This window comes from Ovis aries, chromosome 5, assembly GCF_016772045.2.
Source record: "Ovis aries strain OAR_USU_Benz2616 breed Rambouillet chromosome 5, ARS-UI_Ramb_v3.0, whole genome shotgun sequence".
Lineage (NCBI taxonomy): Eukaryota > Metazoa > Chordata > Mammalia > Artiodactyla > Bovidae > Ovis > Ovis aries.
In genome coordinates, this window is record NC_056058.1 from 35,105,767 (window position 1) to 35,128,367 (window position 22,601).

Here is a 22,601-nt window from a genome sequence, read left to right on the forward strand (position 1 = left end):
ACCTCCTGTTCTTATTTACTGTTGAAAAGCAGTTGTTACTGTCAGCATCATCTTGGGGGTAAAAACACGAGGAGGAGCCGGGACTCTCCCAGGAGAATGCCCCAGCCCCTGCATTTTCACCTTGCTCTCAGCACATCTTGGCCCACGGTTGAATGGGTTTCTACCCTGAGCTGGACACCCAAAAGTTTGAACTGTTTTTCAGGATGAGTGTCACAACTTTATTAAAGTTCTGCTGAAGAAAAATGATGATACTTTGTTCGTCTGTGGAACTAATGCCTTCAACCCTTCCTGCAGAAACTATAAGGTAAATGATGTTTTGTCTGTTGGAACCACACAGCCTGGAGGTATTTCATAATTTACTGTGATTGTGCCCGCAGTCACCTAAGAGGGTTAATTCAACACCACCTGGGTTCCTCTTGCTTGTTCCACTTAATGTAGTGCTCCACATGACTGATCCTGAGCAGGCTTCTAAGCTTCCTGTTTGTTCAGGATTGACTGACGTGGCTTTAAAGAGCCGACCCGGCAAAGTATGTTTCTATTAAGACCCTATTCTCTATTGTTCAGAATGTCAGCCAGTGTACCCCATAGACCATGTGGGTTTCCTCTCTCTCCCTTTCTCCTTTTCCCTCCCATCCCACCATCTCCTCTCTGAGCACAAAAACACACTTATACTGTGAACGATTTCCATTTTAAAAGGGATCTCAAAAGCATGCCATTGGAAACTGTAGACATTCCTCTAGGTAAGATTTTCAAGAACAAAGGAATTTAATTCCATTCAGAACTCGGCTTACTTGACCATGGTCTGACTTATCTTGGCCTTCATGCAAAGGGGAAAAAGATTAACCCTTGCAGCATTAATAAATCAAGTTAGTTCCTCTGATAATGGTGTCGCTGCAGGAGTGGAGGTAAAAATGACCTGAGGTCTTGACCCCACATCTTTACCTTTCTTTGTCCCTCTTCCGGCAGTAGCCTCTTGTTCAGCAAATACGTGCTCCCATGACTAGGAACTGACACTGTAAAGACAGATAGGAGGTGTCCATTCTTAGTGAAGCCAGTCACTAATAAAACTCAGGGAGAAGAAAGCTTCAGTCCATGGGTTTGCTGCCATGGTGGCATAATACAGAGCATGATGGAAGCACCGCAGAAAAGTGCTTACTTCAGCCTGAGACGAGCAGTCAGGGAAAGCTTCCAGAAGGAGGTGGACAACCCCTCTCTTCGAGTGCTCCCTCCTGTTGTCAGGACATGTGGAACATGAACACCCCAGCCCAGGAGAGACCCGAGCATCTGTGATTGCCCAGAACCTGACATAGTGTCTCCAAACAGGTGTTCAGTTCATTTTTTGTGGGGTAAATAGTGAATGAGATAATGCCTAACCTCAGTCTTAAAGAAGAAGTAACCAAATGAAAGGAGCGGGGCATTCCAAGTAGGGGAACAGCATGCACAAAGGCATGGAGTAAGAAACTGTCTACTGAGCTTGAGAAACTTCATTTGGTGCCACAGTGTTGGACCTTGAAGTGACAAGTGACAGTCAACAAGAGTCTGCAGAGGTAGGTGGCCCCAGGGATGAAGGGAAGAGAAGATTCAGGAGATACTGAAGTGGCCAAAACCAGGATTTATGTTGTTGTTGTACAGCAGAAACCAACACAGCACTGTAAGGCAATTATCCTCCTATTTAAAAAAAAAAGGATTTACTAATTAATAAGAAGCACAGGATAAAGAGAGAGAGAGGGGTTAAGAACTACTGTGAGACCATCTCCTGGTTGGGTGGATGGGGCAGCCATCAATGTGGACAGGGAGGACAGAAGAGCGGTGGGGCAGTGAGAACATGGGGGGTTCCATTTTGCATATGCTGAGTGTGCCTGGCACCACAGATGGCAATGCCCACAGGACATGAATAGAGAGCTCCAACAAAAAGATGGAGGGCTCAGCCTTGATTTAGGGAGAGACACGGGGATGTCTAGATTTGGGTTTCACCAGCATAAAGTAAAACCTTAGGGATGAGAAAAGAAATGATGGGCTGCTGTCAGGACCAGAGGGCTCACCAGCCTGAGTTAGACAGTTTTAAAAGACTTTGCCTTGGCACAGCCAGAGGGAGAATCTATTTTACCCTCATGCTCATCTTCCACGTATGTTTGGAAATGGGCACCAGCAGGGCCAGCATTAGGGTGAGGCAAGGGAGGCACTCTGCTCAGGAGCAACATGCGAGGGCACACCAAAAACAATTCAGTAATGGGGCTTCCCGGGCGGCAGTGGTGAGGAATCTGCCTTGCAATCCAAGCGGCATGGGCTCAGTCCCTGGTGCGGGAAGATCCCACACGCTACAGAGCAACTGTGTACAACTGCTGAGGCCATGAGTCGTAACAGGAGAAGCCGCTGCAGCGGGAAGTGCACACCGCAACTGGAGACTACCCCCTCCTGCTGGCTCTTAGTAAACGGAGAAAGCCCACTTGCAGCAATAGGACCCACCAGAGCCAATACATAAGTGAATGATTTTTTTATAAAATTTAGTAATCAAGATGCATGATATTTCCAACGTGGTATTTTTATAAGTCTAAACTAATGCCCAAAATGTGAAAGTGTTAGTCACTCAGTTGTGTCTGACTCTTTGCAACTTCATGGACTGTAGCCCACCAGGCTCTTCTGTCCATGGAATTCTCCAGGCAAGAATACTGGAGTAGGCAGCCATTCCCTTCTCCAGCAGATCTTCCCAACCCAGGGATCAAACCCGGGTCTCCTGCTTTGTAAGCAGATTCTTTACCATCTGAGGCACCAGGGAAGCAGAGGATGAGATGGTTGGATGGCATCACCGACTCAATGAACATGAGTTTGGGCAAACTCCAGGAGATGGTGAAAGACAGGGAAGCCTAGCATTCTGCAGTCCATGGGGTCACAAAGCTGGACACGACTGAACAACAATGCAAAAAAATACTACCACTAGATACTAAAATTTCACACAATGACAGGAGCTAATTCAGGTGCTAAGAGGCAGCCAGTAACGGTATACTGGAGCTCTGACTTTAATTCTGCCACTTAATATTCCATCCCTGTGTGTCATTGTTTAGGACTCATTAAGATGAGTGCTTTGAACAAATCCGAACGAATTCCCTAGCTGGAGACCTATCTCCTATGACAAATTACAGGTTTCCTTGGCACTGTGTTACCCAGCCTGCAAGGGATCCAGCTCCTTCTTCCCGCACGTGTTCCATTCCCCAGGGTGCTCCACCTCTAAGAGGTGCCTTCACCTCCCCCTTGTTCTAGCCACACCTGCTGAGACATGTTCCAGGACCCCAGGGCCTCTCAGGAACAACAGACAGGATATACCTAGCATGGAGAATGGCTGTGAGAACTCTTGGCATTGCTCAGAAAAGTGTTTTCAGACTCTCCGGGCAGACTGGGACTTTCCCGAGGACATGGGACATAATGTATTTGGCTTCAGAGAAAATGGACAGCCTATCTCATAAGTGCTTTTTAATCACCAGATCAGGACCAAAGGGTCAAAGCAAAAACAATAGCCAGTCTTCCACTGAAAGACCCAAATCACAGAGTTCAGAAGCATCAAGTGAAACTACTTTGAAGCAGGAAAGTGACAAAATTTTGGTCTCTGCTTCTGCACCGTGCCCTGACTTCCACAAGTTTTATAACAGAAGTAAGCTGACTATATTAGAGAGATTAGAGCCCCAAATAAGATTATCCAGGGAAGAATTCTGAAGGCTGTCCATTATAAATCTACAACTACACTCCATACCTTTTCCCTCCTGTCTTCTAAACCTCTTGAACTTCTGCACAAGTCAGGCTGGTTCTAAGTATAATTATCTCTACCCCACGGTGATTTAATTTCCCAGGGGCTGTTGTTAAGTCTCAGATTTGATGACTGCTACAAGGATTAGTTCTTACTTCAGGGAAAGAGGATTTCACCATGGCATTGTCTTGTCTCTGGACTTTCCAAGTTCACAAACCAATACATTAATTCCTCATTGCTTCCCATCCGTGACTAGCTATAGCTGTGGCCACTTTTTTAGAAGTAGGTACATTGCTACTATATCCCCCTCGTATATTATTGTTTCCCCATGGGCAGGATTACAGCCTGCAACTGCTTGGGATAACAGCATTTCTGTTGCATCACTGTATAGCGGGTATCGCTCTGAATACTTGTCACAGACTGCAAAGTCTGTCGCAGTTAAACAAGAAGCTCTTGTTGGGATAAAATATTAGGAAAAGACTTTCATAAAAATGTGCCAGGGAAGAGTACATTTGCTTTAAAGGGTGTCTAACTTGAACATCTTTCTCCTAAAAATGTATTTCTAACACAACTGCTTTATGTGATTCTCAGCCACAGTTTAAACAAGCATTATGGCTTTGATGGGGGAGATCCCAAAGTGGCTGCACACAGAAAAGGCCTGTCCTATCCTTGAAAAGTTTCTGTGGGTTGAGGGCAAAGGGCACAAATGACTGGACTATACTAGCGACTGCTCAGTAAGGATCTCACTCTTTCCTCCTGGGCAGCAACTCCAGGCTCCTCGATTCAGGCACTTCGATTTTAATGCTAAAGAGCATTTCACAGATCCTTCCTTAGTGCTGTCTTGGGTTTGTCTTCTTTCCGTTTTCCAGATGATAAACAAAACACCCTAAAACCATAAAGAAGACTGAAATACAGAGGAGTCAGAACATTAGCACTGTGGAAGATATCACTGTTTGGTCTCTGTGATGCTGAGACTTAAATGCTAGGAAGCTCTCATGGTGTCAGGAAGGGAGGGTGGGAGGAACCCCTGAATTATTGGTCTAGATGCACTGACAGTTGGCTGATCAACAGAGGTTCATTTCCTGCTCACATCACAGTCAAGTGTGGGTCAGTCAGTGAGTTTCTATTCTGAGAGGTTAAAAGCCGGCTCTGTCCTGCTTATATGTCTGCCATCTCTTGCGATCTCCTAGGATCTTGGAATTCTCCACTGGATCCTCTCTAGGATCCAGTGAAGAAGATGGAAAGAGAAGGGAAGAGTGTGGAAAGAGAACAAGAGTGGAGGATCTGGGGAGGTTTTCAGGGGCAAGACCTAGAGGTGGGGCAGAGCCTTATACTCACACCCCATTGGCCAGAGCTCAGTCATGTGATCATACCTGACTGCAAGGGAGGATGGGAAATGTAGTTTAGTGTGATATGGAGGAAAGGGAAATGAATTTGTTGAACAGCTAGTAAGGCTTTGCCTCACCTGCAAATGCCTGTGAGCCAGGCGGGTAACTTGTAAGAGTGAAGCAAGCAGCATGTCAATACAATCTATGGGTCAAGGGGTCTTGGTGCTAGAGACTATATAAGCAAGCAGCATGTCAATACAATCTATGGGTCAAGGGGTCTTGGTGCTAGAGACTATATGCCGATCTGAAGAAAATGGCAGGGGTGGCCATTACTCAACTATAGCTTGCTGCCCCTTGGCTAAGAAGGGCCGGAATTGACTTACCCACATGTTCAAAAGATGCAAGAAATCCAAGTTTTCATATGCAGTCTGCCTTTTTAAGAGAGAGTTAGTTTTCCTTTTTCTTTTTCTAAACATACTCAGATGACCAAAGAGGCAGGCTAGTAATAACCTCTAGGGTACAGGAACAAGCCTGGGTTGGGCAGGAGGAGATGGGAGTCAAGTTGCAACCACACTGCTCATATCTGGGGCCCATGGGAGCCTCTCAGCTTCTGGGCCACTCTTTCTCATCTACATAATCTGAAGATCAGACATGTTTCTGAAGTAGGTGCAAAGGCCACCTGAGCTCTGCTTGCATCTGTGTTTTCGTTCATGCTTGCTGATGCCATACTATTCTCGCAGGTAACCTGAGAAAGAATTCCAGGGTCTTCTCCTAGAATTTAACCCACAAAGGCAAGACTCCTCTGGCAAAACAAAACAAAAACTGGGGTCATTCTCTGTAGAGTTCATGACTTAGCAGATAATTCTAGGGGATGGGGGAATATGTTTTCCTGGTGAATACCTCAGAAATCCCTTTTCCAAGGAGAAAGATGCTTATTTCTCTAGCATTCCAGGAGGATATGGGAATCTCTTTATTGTCATGGTTCTGAGTCAAGCAGACATGACTGATTCTTCTGACTCTCCTAGCTACAGAATCTTGGTCAAGTGACTTAATCTCTCTCAACGTCAGCGTCCCCATCTGAAACCAAAAGACTTAACCTTAGAGGGTATTTGACTATTATTTGCACCAGGCATATAAATTGCTCAAAAAGTTAAGTGCTCTGTAAATATTAGTTGCTGTTATTATCTGTCGGTTGCTGTGCCTAACTTAGTCCTATCATTTCATTTAGATGGATACTTTGGAACCTGTGGGTGATGAATTTAGCGGAATGGCCAGATGCCCTTACGATGCCAAACATGCCAATACTGCACTGTTCGCAGGTAAATGACCTGATTTCCTGATTTCTCCTCATTGCCTTTGTTTTCGTGGGCTCAGCCTGTGGCCCTGCAGGATTTGCAGAGTCACAGTTGTACTTTGATTCTCTGGTGACTACTGTAACTAGGAATGCCTTTTCCATTGGAAATCATATGGAAATTGTACTTTTGTTTTTTTGTTGTTGTTCGGTCACTCAGTTGTGTCCGACTCTTTGCGAACCTATGGACTGCAACACACCAGGCTTCCCTGTCCTTCACTATCTCCTGGAGTTTGCGCAAACTCATGTCCATTGAGTCAGTGATGCCATCCAACCATCTCATCCTCTGTCATCCCCTTTTTCCTCCTGCCTTCAATCTTTCCCAGCATCGGGGTCATTTCCAATGAGTTGGCTCTTCACATCAAGTGGGAAAGTATTAGAGCTTCAGCTTGAGCATCAGTCCTTCCAATGAATATTCAGGGTAGATTCCTTTAGGATTGACTGGTTTGATCTCCTTGCTTTTTTTTTTCTCCTCTCCTCGCTTCTTAAGACAAGTCTTTGCCATGCTTACCCATGCTTCTCTGCCTTCAGAAAGAGTAACAACTTTGCACTGAACATGCTGCATACTGGTTAGGGCGCGTCTGGGCTGAAGTAACAGAAAATCCCACCTCTAACCCCCAGTGTGAACTGAGTATTTAAGGTGGGGTAGACTTTGAGGTGCTTTGATTCAACAACTCATTCATCTCATCCAGGACGTAGGTCCTTTTCATTTCTCTGCTCAGTTTTCTTTCTTTCTCTGAGGGAGACTGGCCGTTCTCACAGTCATAGGATGGCTGTTGGGTCTCAATTAGGGCTACATGTCCTTTGGTCTGGGCTTCTCAGGTGGAACTAGTGGTAAAGAACTCACATGCCGTGGGTTTGATCCCTGGGTTTTGAAGGTTCCCCTGGAGGAGGGCATGGCAACTGACTCCAGTATTCCAGCCTGGAGAATCTGCTGGACAGAGGAGCCTGGCAGGCTACAGTCCATAAGGTTGCATAGAGTCGGACGTGACTGAAGCAACTTAGCACATACACACATCCCCTTGTCTACATGTAGAAGGGAGAAGGAAAGAGACGAAAGGAAGCTTCTGTAAGCTTTCTCGGTTACCAGCACATCTTCTCAAATATCATGACCTCATGAGCTTACCTGCCTGTCTCTGATAGAACTATAGTGCCCGAAGGGATGCTGCTGATGATCAAAGGTTGACCAACACTCCCCATTGCTGCTCCTTCCTTCCATTGCAAAGGATATAGAATGAAAGCAAATAAGCCATGACTTTCAGATGGGGGTTTTTGTGTATGTGTGTGGGTGTTTTATTGATAATTAGAAATTTATTTAGGAATTCATTGCCAGCTGTGCTCACTGAGGTGGGTGTAGGGAGAAGTATTGGTATAGGAGCTCCTCCAAAGGTAGAGCATTCCTAGCAAGCAGCCTTGTAAGTCAGGTAAACCTATTTGTAAGCATGGGTAGGGACAAGGCCACTGGAAAGAGTGCTTGAGGATTATATTCTTAAGTGCCTAACTTCTACTGCAGCACTTTTCTGACACGTGGAACCTGCATTAGGAATAGAGCAATGGAGGTTGTGGACTGCAGTGGAGAATGTAAATTTAATAAGGAAAAAGAGGCAGCCCAAGGTAGAAAGAGGAGAATGAGCAGAGTGCTTTCCGAGGCCACCAACCTTCCAAGAGCAAGCCCCATGAAACCATCTTGTGGCTGCCGCTCCTCCTCCCCAGAAGGTGTATCTGAATCCATGTCCACTGAAATGCTTGAAAGCTCTTAAAACTTCCACCATTATAAACAGAGGATACTTGTTGCCCCTGAATAGTTGTCGTATTACCAAAAGTGACAAAATAGTACTCTATTTTACGAGTAAAAGTTCTGGCAAGATATCCAGTTTAAAATGTAAGACAAAGAGTATGGAGGTGTGTTCAACAGCAGTAACACACACACACTCACACACACACACAGCTCACACACACACACACACACACCCCACTGTCCTCTCCTCCTCAGGTATATCCATATGATCCAGAACTATGATTCTGTAAGAAAAATTGTGATTTTTGCAAACTCATGTGTATCAATAGAAAGGTTTGCCATCTGCAGCCAAAATCTAACCCAGAAGGTCAACACGTACAGATACATGACTGTTAGTAATGTAGATATGAAGACAGCTCTACCTGAAACAGCAGATACCAGTTAAGACCAAAGAAAGTGAAAGTGAAAGAAAGTGAAGTCGCTCAGTGGTGTCTGACTCTTTGCGGTCCCATGGACTGTAGTCTACCAGGCTTCTCTGTCCATGGGATTTTCCAGGCAAGAGTACTGGAGTGGGGTGCCATTTTCTTCTCCAGGGGATCTTCCTGACCCAGGGATTGAACCCAGGTCTCTGGCATTGCAGGCAGACACTTTACCCTCTGAGCCACCAGGGACCAAAAGTAGACCTCAAAGACTTTGCTTTGGTATGTTTATTTAAAACAGAACCATATGCTTATCCCACGAGGGCTAGAGCTTAAAGAGAACTGTGATGTATATAAACCACTTCTGAAGATGCTCTGGGAACCACAATTAATGAAGACAGGTAACCCATTAAAGCTGAGACAAGGAAGCTATTTTTTATATTGAATATAATTATTGTTTCCATTTCATCTACACAGATTTTACTATTCCAGAACAGCCCATTTGATTATCTGTGTAAAGAATGCTTGCTAATCCAAGAAAAGAACCACAGATTTTAAGGATTCATCTTTAATCATCTTGTCTCTCTTTTGCCTTGGATGTATCCTCAAGCAGAAGTCTCAAAGAGCATGAATTCTTAAAGAAAAGTCCAGTTTGAACTCAGCATCATCCCTTCCCCCTCTTTATTTTGGCTTTTTGTATATCAGAATGTTCTCAGTTTGAGACTTTGGAAATACTGAAACAAGTATCTCTTAAATGGAAAGCTAGATCAGTAGAACTTAGTGGCTCTCCTGATTGAGGTAAAGAGGAGCAGAGACTCAAAAAGGATACATATACCAATCTTCTTTTTTTTCTTTTTTTTTAATCGGAGTATGATTACATGTAGCAATTTTAGTCAGTTCTTTTTTGCTTACAAATCCTCTTTCTTCAACGTCCCTCACTTGCTTAGGCTGCGGACTTTCTTACTTCTGCTTGTACTTAAATTTTTCTGGTGATACAATCAGCCTCTATCTTTCCCGGGGCTCCTACCTAATCCAGTTTACCATGGTATGGTGGTGGCTGGAGTGTCCAAGCGGCCTTGGCCTTGAGATTTCAGTCAAGGTCCATCTAATGGAGTGAAGCAAACAACATTTTTCATTTACCCTGTTCCCTGAGCTGCTGCTGCTTAGAAATTGCCGTGCAATTTAAAAATGAAAAATGTTTCATCTCTTGTGATCCCAATTTAAAATGGTTAGGAATGTGGGTCAAGTATTTTCCTACAACTCTTGGATTTGTCCCAGTTGTCCTATCGTATTTGCCTGATTTAGGAAAGCCAGGTGGGGATGTCTCTGTTATTCCCCCATGCCCACCATCTTGCTCCAACCCTATTCTCCTCTCCTCTTTCTCTTCAAAGATGGAAAACTGTACTCTGCTACAGTCACAGACTTCCTTGCCATTGATGCAGTCATCTACCGGAGTCTTGGAGACAGCCCAACCCTACGGACCGTCAAGCATGATTCAAAATGGTTAAAAGGTGAACAAACAATTAAAAAAAGAAAGGAGGTGTGGTGGGGGAGATATATATCTTGAAGGAGATTTAGCGTCTGAATGGTCCAGATTGTAGTTTCACTTTAGTAATGGCTTCTCACGGACAGGAAGGTGGAAATTGCATCTCTTGCCCCGAGTTGATTTATTACCTCCCCTTTTCACGTCCCATGAGTTTCTGGAGTATTATCAAAACTACCAACACCACTATAATAGAATACATCACATTCATCTTTCCTGCTTCAGGCTCTCATTTCAAAGTCCCACACGAAACCAACTAAACAAAACACTTCATTCATAGAAGGGAACGGGGAATTCGAGGTGGTGGGGGACAGGAAAAAAGCAGTTCACAACCCGAATGAGTCAAGGTTGACAAGGCAATGTGTACAAAATCTATTCTGTAATATGAGCCTTGTATTATAGAAAATAAAATTACAGAGATACGCAAAACTCATTTATTCTTCATTGTTCATTGCAACTGCTTCTGAAAGATTAAATCTGTAGGCTTAAATGCTTTTGGAAATCATTAAGCACGTGCATGTGTAAAGTCACTAGAAACGGTTAGTGTTAACCAAATGTCTAATGGCCCTACAATTTTATTTCATAATATGTCTTTGGTTGCAACTGACTGCAGTTCTTTTAACTCTGTGTGACACGCCCCCAATTAAAGTGCCCATTTGTCCACAGAACCGTATTTTGTCCAAGCGGTAGATTATGGAGACTACATCTACTTCTTCTTCAGGGAAATAGCGGTGGAGTACAACAGCATGGGAAAGGTAAGAGGGGAGGATGTCTTAATGTGCGGCCAATGTGGTTATGAATGGCTTTGAAATAAAACCATAAATCTAAGGACAAGGTTATCATTTTGAGAAGACCCAGCAAAGACTGGTGGAAGTGAAACATTTTGCTTCCTTGAACCCCTATATGCTTTTTCTGATTAGTAACAGAATACAGGGAAACCTCTTAAATACATTGAAAACTTAATGAACAGATGAGTTTCAAGTATCTTAAGAAAGATGTGGTTTCCAGGTCTCAGGTCTACTCATCAAGTTTTTTTTTTTGTTTGTTTTGATTTGTTTTAAACTAAGCTGCTCTACAGAGAGAAAGTAACTATTCAATACCTATAAGCAAACCCAGGGTCTTGACTGTATTCATTGCAAAAAGCAATAGAAGACTTAGGGGATGTCTATTTTGATTGTTTTTACCAGAGAGTGGATCAAGACCACTGAGTTGGAGGGCACAAATTCAATACCAGGGTGGCTTGCACAGTTAGAGGAATTCAGAGCATGAGAGGCAGAGCCCAGAGGCAGCCAGGGAGGATGGCAGAGATGGCGCATACAAAGTACGCTTTTGTTTGAGGAAATAAAAAGCTAAGCAGTCTGTATGGAAATGAGTGTATGTGCCTGGGAGCTGATCCCCTGAAGGATTTATAGTTCTGTATTAAATGCCACAGCCTTATCTTTCAAAACATGCTGTTCCAATGCTGAGATTTTCCCTTTTTTTTTTTTTGCCACTGATTTTAGAAACACAGGATTAAATGAAGCATCTTGTTGTTCTGTTTTTATTTTTCTAAGAAAGGTAAATTCTACCAAGATCTCCATGAAGAGTAAGTGCATTTCATCTTCTCCGTGTTTTCCCTCTGCAGGTAGTTTTCCCAAGGGTGGCTCAGGTTTGTAAGAACGACATGGGAGGGTCTCAGAGAGTGCTGGAGAAGCAGTGGACGTCTTTCCTGAAGGCTCGCCTCAATTGCTCCGTCCCCGGGGACTCCCATTTTTATTTCAACATCCTGCAGGCAGTTACCGACGTGATTCGTATTCACGGCCGTGATGTTGTCCTGGCAACCTTCTCCACACCTTATAACAGGTAACCATGCCCTGGCGGTGCGGACTTCATCGCTCCTTCCCGGCTTCCTTTTCCCAAGGGGTTCTTGTCTAATACACAAGATTTGCAACCGATGGAAACACTGCCATTCGCTATTTGTAACTAACAAGCACTTAACACTCAGTTTTCATCCACAAATGAACTGTCAGTATAAGTGCTGTTAGAGAATTTTGGAGAAAGTAATGAGATAAATTATTCCAATATCTTTTCAGATGTCTGGGATAGAAATACTATTCATGTGTTATTTCTCGATCCCTCTAGTTATCTTGAAAAGTGAATACCGTTGCCTTCTTTTTACACTTGAGGAAACCAAGTTCAATTATATTCTGATCCAGGTAGTCCACAGATAGAAGCAGCAGCTTTGGCATTCCAGAATGTTCCTCTTTTCTAGGTCACCTAACATTTTATTTGACTTTTAATATTTCTATGACTAGATCAGTAATTTTTGAAAAATACTGGATATGTATTAAAATGCTACAGGGTGAAATTTAGGAAGCAGATGAGTCCATCTTGCATCCCACCTGGCTATCATCCTGTCAGAGGAACCAGAATCCCAACCACAGCACCATTGTCTGAGTCTGGGGGCGTTTATTGAGGATTTAGGTTTCCCTGGTGGTTCAGTACTAAAGAATCCACTGCAATGCAAGAGATGCAGGTTTAACCCCTAGGCCTGGAAGATCCCTTGGAGAAAGAAATGGCAACCCACTCCAGTATTCTTGCCTGGGAAATCCCATGGACAGAGGAGCCTAGCGGCCTACAGTCCATGGGGTCACAAGAGTTGGACATGACTGAGCGACACCACCACCACCTCCACTGAGGATTTACAAGTCATCAAACATTGTCCTGAGAAATACTGAGTCTCAGCCCATTCATTCCTATTTTGTATTTATTTAAGCTAAGACACTGAGCTATTAAATGGCACACTAAAAACTGTCCCTGGAGCAGTGGACACGTGGAGACTAAAGAATAGAGGAAGAGGGACACTATGTTCCTGGCACTCGGCTCTGCCAGACCTCGGAGTCCTAGCACCGTCCTGTGCAAATGATCTCCACTCCGGCGGCGGCCAAGAAATTGAGTGCACGTACTAGACTGTGTACAATTCTGCCTGTTCTCTCTGATCTTCTGCTAGGAATCCACTGTCTTGTTTTGGATTATACTTTTTACAAAGACTTTGAAGAACCTGATGAAAGGCTAGATGACAGGAACCAACCTGATGAGACTGGAGGACAACAGCTAGGAAAAAATGCCTAAGAACTGGGTCAAGTCTAAACAGAGCAAGCTGAAAGATGAAATAACGTTCCTCAGTTATACAGAGGGCAAGAGTCAAGAGTGCCCCACTGAAGACGTAAGAAAACATAAACCTGTATTGCAGCAAGTATTTAGTTAGGTTTAAGTAAGTTGTGACCATCCGAAGGAATTTTGAGACTTGAGAATAGGAAAGATGTAAAAATTCAGGCCTTGACTGCTTGTACTTTGGAACCCATGTATCTAGCAGTGTTGAAAAAGAAGACTGTTCTGGAACATAGGAATGTAAGTGCCAATGGAATTTCAGAGCACATTTCTAAATTTTTTTAAATGTTTTTTGAGAAAATGAGTTTGTGATTACACCAAAGTAGGAGATTCCAAGAGTACTGGAGTGGGGTGCCATTGCCTTCTCCGAAATATTACACATACTCCATTTAAAGAATTTTCTTTAAAGGTCCCTAGGAGACATTCAATAAGTGCCTACTAATGCAGTCTCAGAAACTGTATTTGGTCAGTAAGATCAGAAAATGGCAAAAGTATGCAGGCCAGTCTTCATCTACAAATGACAGTCCCTCTCTGATCACTCCCTCTGGTTTCATCCCTTTCCACCCCATTCTCCACACATTCCCACTCCATCATGCCAGGCTGTCTCAAATCCTTTAGGGGCTCCTCTTGCCCTGAAGATAAAGCCCAGCTCCCTTGTTGGCATGGCATGGAAGCCCATCGTGGTCAGGTGTCAGCTCCTCCTCCAGTGCAGAGGGTTGACTGAACCGCTCATGCCCTGCTGTCTTGCCCAGTTTGCTCCCCCAACCTATCTGCTTGCCCACTGAGCCCCTGGGCATACTCCAAGGCTCAGTTCCAGTCACATCCCCTGGAACTCTGCACGTGCCTTTCATATATACTGCCTTTACCAGATGGTCTTGGAAAAGTTGTTGTTGTTATTATTATCACTGCTGTTGTTGCTTGCCGCCACACTGAATTATCAATCAGCTGAGAGCATGATTTGTTATTTACTAAGCATTCACGGCTTGAGATTGGGGATTCCATAAATATATGTTGAATGAACAGAAGATGGGAATAAAAGGAGGGGATAAAGTAGGGAAGAAAAAAGAAAGGATTTTACACATGATTCTAACATTAGGAAGATTACAAACCCTACGGTATCTTTAGCAATTATGAAGTCCCTCATAAAATACTTCAAAATTTATCCTATTTTTCTTAATATTTAAAGTAAATGTGTACACCTCTTACTTTTAGGAGAGCAAGATGTGAAAAGAGTCTTACAAAATTAAATAATGTTAGGGGCGCTGAAGTTTCAAAACAAATGGGATCACTGTCTTATTATAGACTTAATATTGTGAATAATACATACACACACACGCTACATACTTTAAAATTCATCCTGCCACTGTTTTAAATAAGCTTTCTAATCCTCCCCCATTTCTCACTTTCTTAGTAATAATTCAATAATTATTTTGTGAAATTAAAGATGGCATAAAATTCTCCTAATCATACATGGAGTGTTTTCCATATCCTTTTGACATGTGCAAAATCTGGGCCCAATCATTCTCTCTGCCCTGTATGACGCTGATGCTGCCAAGCACCTGTGTCTTGCCCTGGGTGCTTCTGTGAGCAGTGACCCGCTATCTCAAAGCCTGATTCAAACTGTTGGCCAGCCAGTGCCTGAAATTTATTTGATCAAAATCAAGGAACAACCATAGAAACAAACACAGGTTCGAGTAGCGTACCTAGATGAATGAATAATTCATGTCTTCTCACCATTGATGAAAAACAACCCCAAAGTCCTTCTAGGAGTGCCAGGCAAGAATGTAATTATAGGTAGAGATTACTGGTGGTATTATTATTTAGCACTTAATCGGGCATTTTATTTGCAAAGCGTTGGTGCTTTAGAGATTTAAACTGTTTAGTCTTATGCAAATAAACAGGGAGTAAAATTTGCAGTGTGCAGTGACTAACGTGAAACATGTTTGGGTTCCTGACACATTCATTCTCACTACTGACGTGCTTGACTTGAGGAGCCAAAGTCAGAGAAGGAATCTGTGGACAGCAGGGACACTCTGACTTCAAACTTTTACGAATATCGGAGATGCAGAGTGTTGTCCAAACATTTTATCTTTGGTTTAAAGTCTGGTAATTAATTTCAGGGAATTCATGAAACTTGAAAATCACCAGGTCAACCATTCTTCCTCTATAAACAAAAGCAGTGCCAGACACAAGACCAAAACAAGGGGTTTTTTCCCTATGATTTTGCTTTAACTAGCCCTTTCTGTAAGACCAGTGAGGCAGATTTGATTCGCTGAAACATTCTTATGCACTAGGATCCCTTACATTTAGCGTGTTCAGAGTATGAACATTAAATTTCAACTGCCAGTACTAGGGAAGCTTCTTTGGTATTGTTTTCCAAACTGCATGCGGAACTGTTGCGTAAGTAACACTTTGTATGAAATGTCCCATCGCAGCATCCCTGGGTCTGCAGTGTGTGCCTATGACATGCATGACATTGCCAATGTCTTTACCGGGAGATTCAAAGAACAGAAGTCTCCAGATTCCACATGGACGCCAGTTCCTGATGAACGCGTGCCTAAGCCCAGGTATGTGCCCATGTTTATCAGGCTCTTTTAAAAATCCAGAAGTGGTGCACTTAGCTCCCACGATAATGAGTATCTTGGGCTTCCCAGGTGACTCTAGTGGTAAAGAACCCGCCTGCAAATGCAGGAGATGTAAGAGACGTGGGTTCAATCCCTGGGTTGGGAAGAGCCCCTGGAAGAGGGTATGGCAACTCACTCCAGTATTCTTGCCTGGAGAATCCCATGGACAAAGGAGCCTGGAGGGCTGCAGTCCACAGGGCCACAAAGAGTCAGACACAACTGAAGCAACTCAGTACAGACGCAATGAGCATCTTATCAACTGCACACCAGGGCCTTCCATGCTGGCAGATACAAATGCCAACACAACAGAAAGGACTGTGAGGCCATTCACCTTCATTCCCTTAAGCAAAACGCCAGATTACCCAAGTTATATGCAAAGCAGGGACTCTCTAGTCTTTCACTTAGACTGTGTATCTGCGGATTTTCCACTGTAATCCTTGGATGACCGGAGCCATCTGCCTCAGCAGCCCCAGTAGTCGATAGCTGAGGAAACTGAGGCCCAGAGAGGTACAGAGGGTGCTGTGCAAGTTTCTGGGGAGATGACTTCCACCACTCCTCCCTGCTTCCCTTCAGTTTCACGGAGACCCATGTCTTCCAGCCTTAATAAAATGTAAAATATAAACGGTGTTGGGTGGATTCTGTGACTAGACTGGATCAGAGCTAATCCCAAGCTAAGGGCAGGTAGGGATCAGCAGGAGCAGTGGGCCATTATTAGGATGTCTCTGGTCTGAGGGTTCTAGTCTGTTTGGGGTCTGGATATACTGTGGATTCCCTCATCCTCAAAACATGCCCCAAAAGTGCTTTCACGGGGAACCTATTGTCCAGAGACTATCTAGAGACTTTTGGTCCTGTGTAATTTCCATCAAATCTGCACACTGAACCAGTCCAATACTCTGTCCACCTGATATGAACAGCCAACTCATTGGAAAAGGCCATGATGCTGGGAAATATTGAGAGCAGGAGGAGGGGGCAACAGAGGATGGGATGGTTGGATGGCATCACTGACTCAACAGATGTGAGTTTGAGCAAACTCCAGGAGATGGTGAAGGATGGAGAAGCCTAGCACGCTGCAGTCCATGGGGTCACAAAGAGTCGGACACAACTGAGTGACTGAACAACAAACCAGTTCATTCATTTCTCTAACTGGGACGGGATGAAACCCTCTCCCAGCCCTGTGCCTGCCCTCTTTATGTTCCACACGTGGCACACCTCCCTTTGTTGTTCAGTCACTCAGTCGTGTCTGACTCCTACAGCATTTGAAACCCACATTATGAATTTACAGAAACATCCCTGTGTGTTTGCTTCCTCCACTTAATCTGTGGAAGGAAACCCAATGTCTTTTAAACTTTTTTGGTTTCCAACTGTTTCCTCCAACATCCAATTCCATCCCCCAAAAAATACCTGACCCAACTCACTGAATTGAATGACCTTAGATGATATGAATCACTGTACCCGGGCAGACACCCCTATGATCCATCCTTTTTCATCCCCTGAACCATCTGGCATGTGCCTTCTCTGTTACTAAAGGAGAACAGGCTAATTGTAAAAACCATTCCCTGGCAACCTCAGGTGAATTCTCAAAGGCTCTAAGTCAGGTGGATTCTCTAAAGGAGTGTTGACTACCTTCCAGGCAAGCAGGACGCATACTTTAAGTGGCCTTCCACTGGTCATCGCTCCACGTGCAGGCCTGTCTCTCTTACAGACAGCAGGATGCTCTCCCTGGCTGGCTGGGTTAGTGCCGTGAAAGCATGTGCCCAGGGCTAGGTCCTGCCACTGCTGTCAGGGCCCACTTTCCCCTCCTGCTTCAGAGGGGAGGCCAGGAGTCTGGACAAGACCACTGCTAGTGTCTCCCTGATCTGACTTTGCTGAGATGTCCCTTGACTCCTGAAACCATGTCATTTCTTCTAGAAACCAATCTTCAGTGTCATTGTTCAGCGTGTTTTAAAATGACTTTTCAGACAAGAATTTCAGTGTAACTGGCTTTTCACGCCTACCCAAATCAAATGAAAGCAATAAAAAACAAAAGGTTCCCTGACCTCCTGGTAATGAGAGAGGGTTACACAGAGTCTAGCAGGTAGGTTCAGTGGTAAAGAATCCACCTGCCAAGCAGGAGAGGCAGGGTCAGTCCCTGGGTCGGGAAGATCCCCTGGAGAAGGAAATGGCAACCCACTCCAGTAATCTTGTCTGAGAAATCCCATGGACAGAGGAGTCTGGTGGGCTACAGTCCGTGGGGTCGCAAAAGAGACGGACATGGCTTAGTAACTAAACCACCACCGCAAAGCAGATTACATAAGGCCAGCAACTTTCTGAACACCTTTGTTTGCTATATTTGTGAAAAGTCAGCCCAGTTGTCTCCTTCTGTGAAACAAATGCCTCCAGAACTCCTAGCAGGGTTTTAAGACAGGCAGAGCAGTCCCAGGGACATGCAAACGTCTCACTTGTTTCAAAACTCTCACTTGTTTTGAGCTCCATCACTGTCTGTGGAGTTTGTTTGTGTTTCTGGCGGGGAAACCCGGCTGCTCTCAGCCAAGGCTGAACCGTCCTGGCTCAGGCTTCTCTATGGAGCATGGAGGCGGCCCTGAGGCAATCTAAGCATATTTTTTGGTGGCATTATGCATTGTTCAGCTTCCTATTCTCAGCCTCCAATCTATTCTCCCTCATGCAAGTTGCACAGAGAAGCAGTTCATTCAAAGAATTTGCCATAAAGCACGATAGAAGCTCCCTCCCTTTGTTTCTTTGTAGGCCAGGCTGCTGTGCCGGCTCCGCCTCCTTAGAAAAATACACCACCTCCAATGAATTTCCTGACGACACCTTGAATTTCATCAAAACGCACCCGCTCATGGATGAGGCCGTGCCGTCCGTCATCAACAGGCCGTGGTTCCTGAGGACGATGGTCAGGTGGGTGTCAGGCAAACCGCATCCTTACTGGATTTCCCCTGTTGCCACCCGTGATCATTGGACCTGTCATCGGTGGATCATGATTTCAAGTGCCATGAACCCCTTCTGTCATCCTGGCCTGGGTTCAGTTCTGAAGTCCTGGGTGGTTGGGTGGATGCCACCAAACCCCCATAACCACATTCCCAGTGAAAACACAGTTCAGAGAGTTTCAGGCTACCTGGACCCAGACCAGCAATTAGAGGAAGCAAAGATGTCTCCTTTGCCTTAGCTGGTTAATTCCAGGTGTGTTCAAGTAGAGGCGCGTGAAGACAGTCAGTCAGTGGATGTACACACCTGTTTGTTGTGGTTGTAAAACATGGTGCAGATTCCATCTGAGCACTGTCTCTGAATTGTTAGCTGTCACAACAGGCCTCCCTGACAGCTCAAACAGTAAAGAATCTGTCTACAATGCAGGAGACCTGGGTTCAATCCCCGGGTCAGGAAGACCCCCTGGAGGAGGGCATGGCAACCCACTCCAGTATTCTTTCCTGGAGAATCCTATGGACAAAGGAGCCTGGCAGGCTACAGTCCATGGGGGTCGCAAAGAGTCAGACACCACTGAAGCGACTTTGCACGCACAGAGTACTATAATGGCTCTTGCCCGTAAGCTGGAAACCATGGTACAAAACTTGCAGAAGAGACCGTTTTCCATTTCCTGCCACACCGCTTAAAGAGAAAAGGGTATCCATGGACTGCTGAACTGCTATGGGATTTTAGAGAAGGAAGATGCCGTGTAGGACTTACCTAAGAGGATGATAAGGACTAACGCTCTTTACCTTTGGCTTTACATGAATTTTATTTGGTTTATATATCCTTTTATTTATTAACAGTGCCATTCACACTCTACCCCGCCCCCACATCCTTCAGAATTCTCAACCCCTCTGTACACAATCCAAAATCTTCCCAACCTGACGTTTTGTTGACAAGTCTTGGCACCTCAGGGGAAAAGTGTGGGAAAATGGTAGCCAGGGCTTTTCTTTTCAGTATTCAGTGAAGCGTTAGTGGTTAGTGCGAAATATTAAATGAGTTCACTTATTTCTTCCCCTCTTCATAGGAGACATCAGTCCCCCCTTGTTGCTTATGGAAGGGATAACTGCTGAGTGGTTTCAGATGGTATGGCTACGTATTTATTATGTAACTTGGCCTCTGCAGATACATACCTCTTTCCTCCCCTTGGAGCCACACTAATGCTCTACATATGGAAATAAAGGAGCAGAACAGCTTGAGAGCATTATTTATATGCATATATTTTTCTTGAGGGTCTTACTAGAAAGCTCGATCACAATTGTTTGAAGTGGAAAACAGGGACACGTTAATGAAAGACAACAAAGATACAAAAACTGTGATCCTGTCGTTTTAGATACCGCCTGACCAAAATTGCAGTGGACACCGCTGCTGGCCCGTATCAGAATCACACTGTGGTCTTCCTGGGATCGGAGAAGGGAATCATCTTGAAGTTCTTGGCCAGGACGGGAAACAGTGGTTTCCTAAATGACAGCCTTTTCCTGGAGGAGATGAGCGTTTACAATCCTGAAAAGTGCGTAGAATGTTTGGTTCTTTTCCTAGTAATTATTTGTCACGTTATAATCTTTTCCATTCAGAGAAATCATGGTAGACTTAGATTTTATGCAATTTAGGTGACTTTTAACATTATTTGTAAAAATCCTTTCATACATTAAAAGCATTGTTTTCTCCTTGCTGCTAATGTGTGCGTTTATATAGGTAAACACATATATTGTGTATTTATGTGTGTGTGTGTGGGTGCACACATAAGGATCCATTGCTTCTTCAGTTAGATCAGATGAAGAGATCTAACCTCATAGGCTTGGGGGGGGGGCGGGTGTGGCAGCTGGTGGCATGAAGGAAAGAACTAACCCAAGAGAGACTATGAATGATATTATCCTGCCTTGAAAACTTAGGTGCAGCTATGACGGAGTAGAAGACAAGAGGATCATGGGCATGCAGCTGGACAAAGCCAGCAGCTCTCTGTACGTTGCATTCTCCACTTGTGTGATCAAGGTTCCCCTTGGCCGGTGTGAGCGGCATGGCAAGTGTAAAAAGTATGTATTTGCCTCATTGATCATCGGATGTTCACGGTGCTTAGGGAAGAGTCCTAGGTAAGCTCACAATCATTCTCTTCCTGCAGAACCTGTATTGCTTCCAGAGACCCCTACTGTGGGTGGGTAAAGGAAGCAGGTGCATGTGCCCATCTGTCGCCTAGCAGCAGGTAAGGAGCCCGAGGCGTGGGAGAGTTTAAAGTGGCCTAAACGTAGGATTGACTGTGCTCACACCCAGCACTGCCGCTTGGCCTTCTGTGCACATACCTCATCATTGCGACTGCCGGCCGTTCTCCTTCCTTTCCCCATTTCATAGAATACCCCAACATCACACATGGCAGACTTCCAATTGATTAATCATCCATCCTCAAAGTGGGTAAAAACAGAGAAAAACAGCACAGTGGACTTTAAGTATTCCCTGGGGAGAGGGACAAGCGGGTACGTGCCTTGCTCATCACAGTGCAAGAACGGCAGAGAAAGGGAGCATGAGGGTACCGATTAGGTTAGTGATGGTCTGTCCCAGCCATAGCAAAAGTGGCTCCTGTAATTGACCATCCAGGGCTGAGAACAAACCGCAGGGCATTTGTTAATAAACAATGCATTTGTGCTGCAAGCATGGTGTACATATCCAATAAACCTTTCTCCTGCACCAGAGAACAGCTGACCCTATTCCTCATTAGGGAGGAAATCAATTCTTGGCATTTCTCCAGCAGATCAGCTAGATCAAGCCAGTCTATCACGCATGTGATTTTAGTGCTGAGAATTGTTACCCTGACTTCCAGTGCTTGGATGGTGTCAGTTCAAAGGCTTTATGCTTTTACTTCTGTGGATTTGAAATCCAAAATAACATTTGGAGAAATATTCAGTGCATGTCCTTGACAGGTTATGGCATTTCAAGGAAGATGCCAGATGCCAGCACAGTTCTTTCATAGTCATTTCTTCACTTCCCCCAATCCACCAGGCAAAAGGAATTGTCCCCCCAACACAATGGGAGAGCCCCCTCTCCCATTTGAGAATAGCAACTTAAACAGATAAGATAGCTGATTGACCACCACCTGCATAATTTGAGGGGAAGTATTCCCATAAACAGAGCTGACGGAAACTGTAAAGTCTGACCTGGAAATCTGGCTGATGCAAAGAGTTGACTCACCATGCAGTATTAGGTCAGCTTGCAAGTAGCAATACTGGCACACTACAGGGTGAGAGCTTTATAGCTTTTCAGGGGACCTTGAAGTGACGGAGGAAGGACCTCAGAAGCGCACAGTGAGGGAAGCTGAGAAATGGCCCACCTCCTTTCTTTAGTCAAGATGCAACAAAGGTAATAAGGCTGAATTTTAAGAATCATTTTTAAGTCAGCATGAGAACCCAGTTGTTCAAAACATGTGCAACTCTCCTTGGAATGTGGCCTCAGGACCGGGTGAATCCTGGCTTTCATTACAACTAGAAATCTTTATCCTTTGAGGCTGAATTTGATTTTTGACACAGCATAAAAACACTAGAAACGAACACGGCAGATTATTAGATCAAGGTGTGACTGTCAAAGTAGTTTTCCGAGATGGCTCATAAGTAAACTCTGAAGGCAGCTGCAAAATCCGAGTTTTGAGTATGTTGCAGAAAGAAGAGCAGAGTTCCCCAAAAAAAACAAGACTCCTTTGGACTCTTCCAATGTGTTTATTTATACATGTTGATGTATGGCAAAATCCAATACAATATTG

General features: G+C 44.4%; 1 protein-coding gene across 4 annotated transcripts in view; it reads left to right on the forward strand.

The window, feature by feature from the left end:
- Positions 1 to 22,601, forward strand: part of SEMA6A (semaphorin 6A) — a 131,676-nt gene that overhangs the window by 75,002 nt on the left and 34,073 nt on the right. For all 4 annotated transcript variants that reach the window (XM_042250334.2, XM_027969999.3, XM_027970001.3 and 1 more), the window contains exons 6-15: positions 203 to 304; positions 6,296 to 6,386; positions 9,967 to 10,086; positions 10,785 to 10,873; positions 11,743 to 11,960; positions 15,704 to 15,835; positions 18,635 to 18,790; positions 20,190 to 20,366; positions 20,749 to 20,889; positions 20,976 to 21,056. In XM_042250334.2, the coding sequence (XP_042106268.1) occupies positions 203 to 304; positions 6,296 to 6,386; positions 9,967 to 10,086; positions 10,785 to 10,873; positions 11,743 to 11,960; positions 15,704 to 15,835; positions 18,635 to 18,790; positions 20,190 to 20,366; positions 20,749 to 20,889; positions 20,976 to 21,056 (1,307 nt within the window). The remainder of the gene's footprint in view (positions 1 to 202; positions 305 to 6,295; positions 6,387 to 9,966; positions 10,087 to 10,784; positions 10,874 to 11,742; positions 11,961 to 15,703; positions 15,836 to 18,634; positions 18,791 to 20,189; positions 20,367 to 20,748; positions 20,890 to 20,975; positions 21,057 to 22,601) is intronic.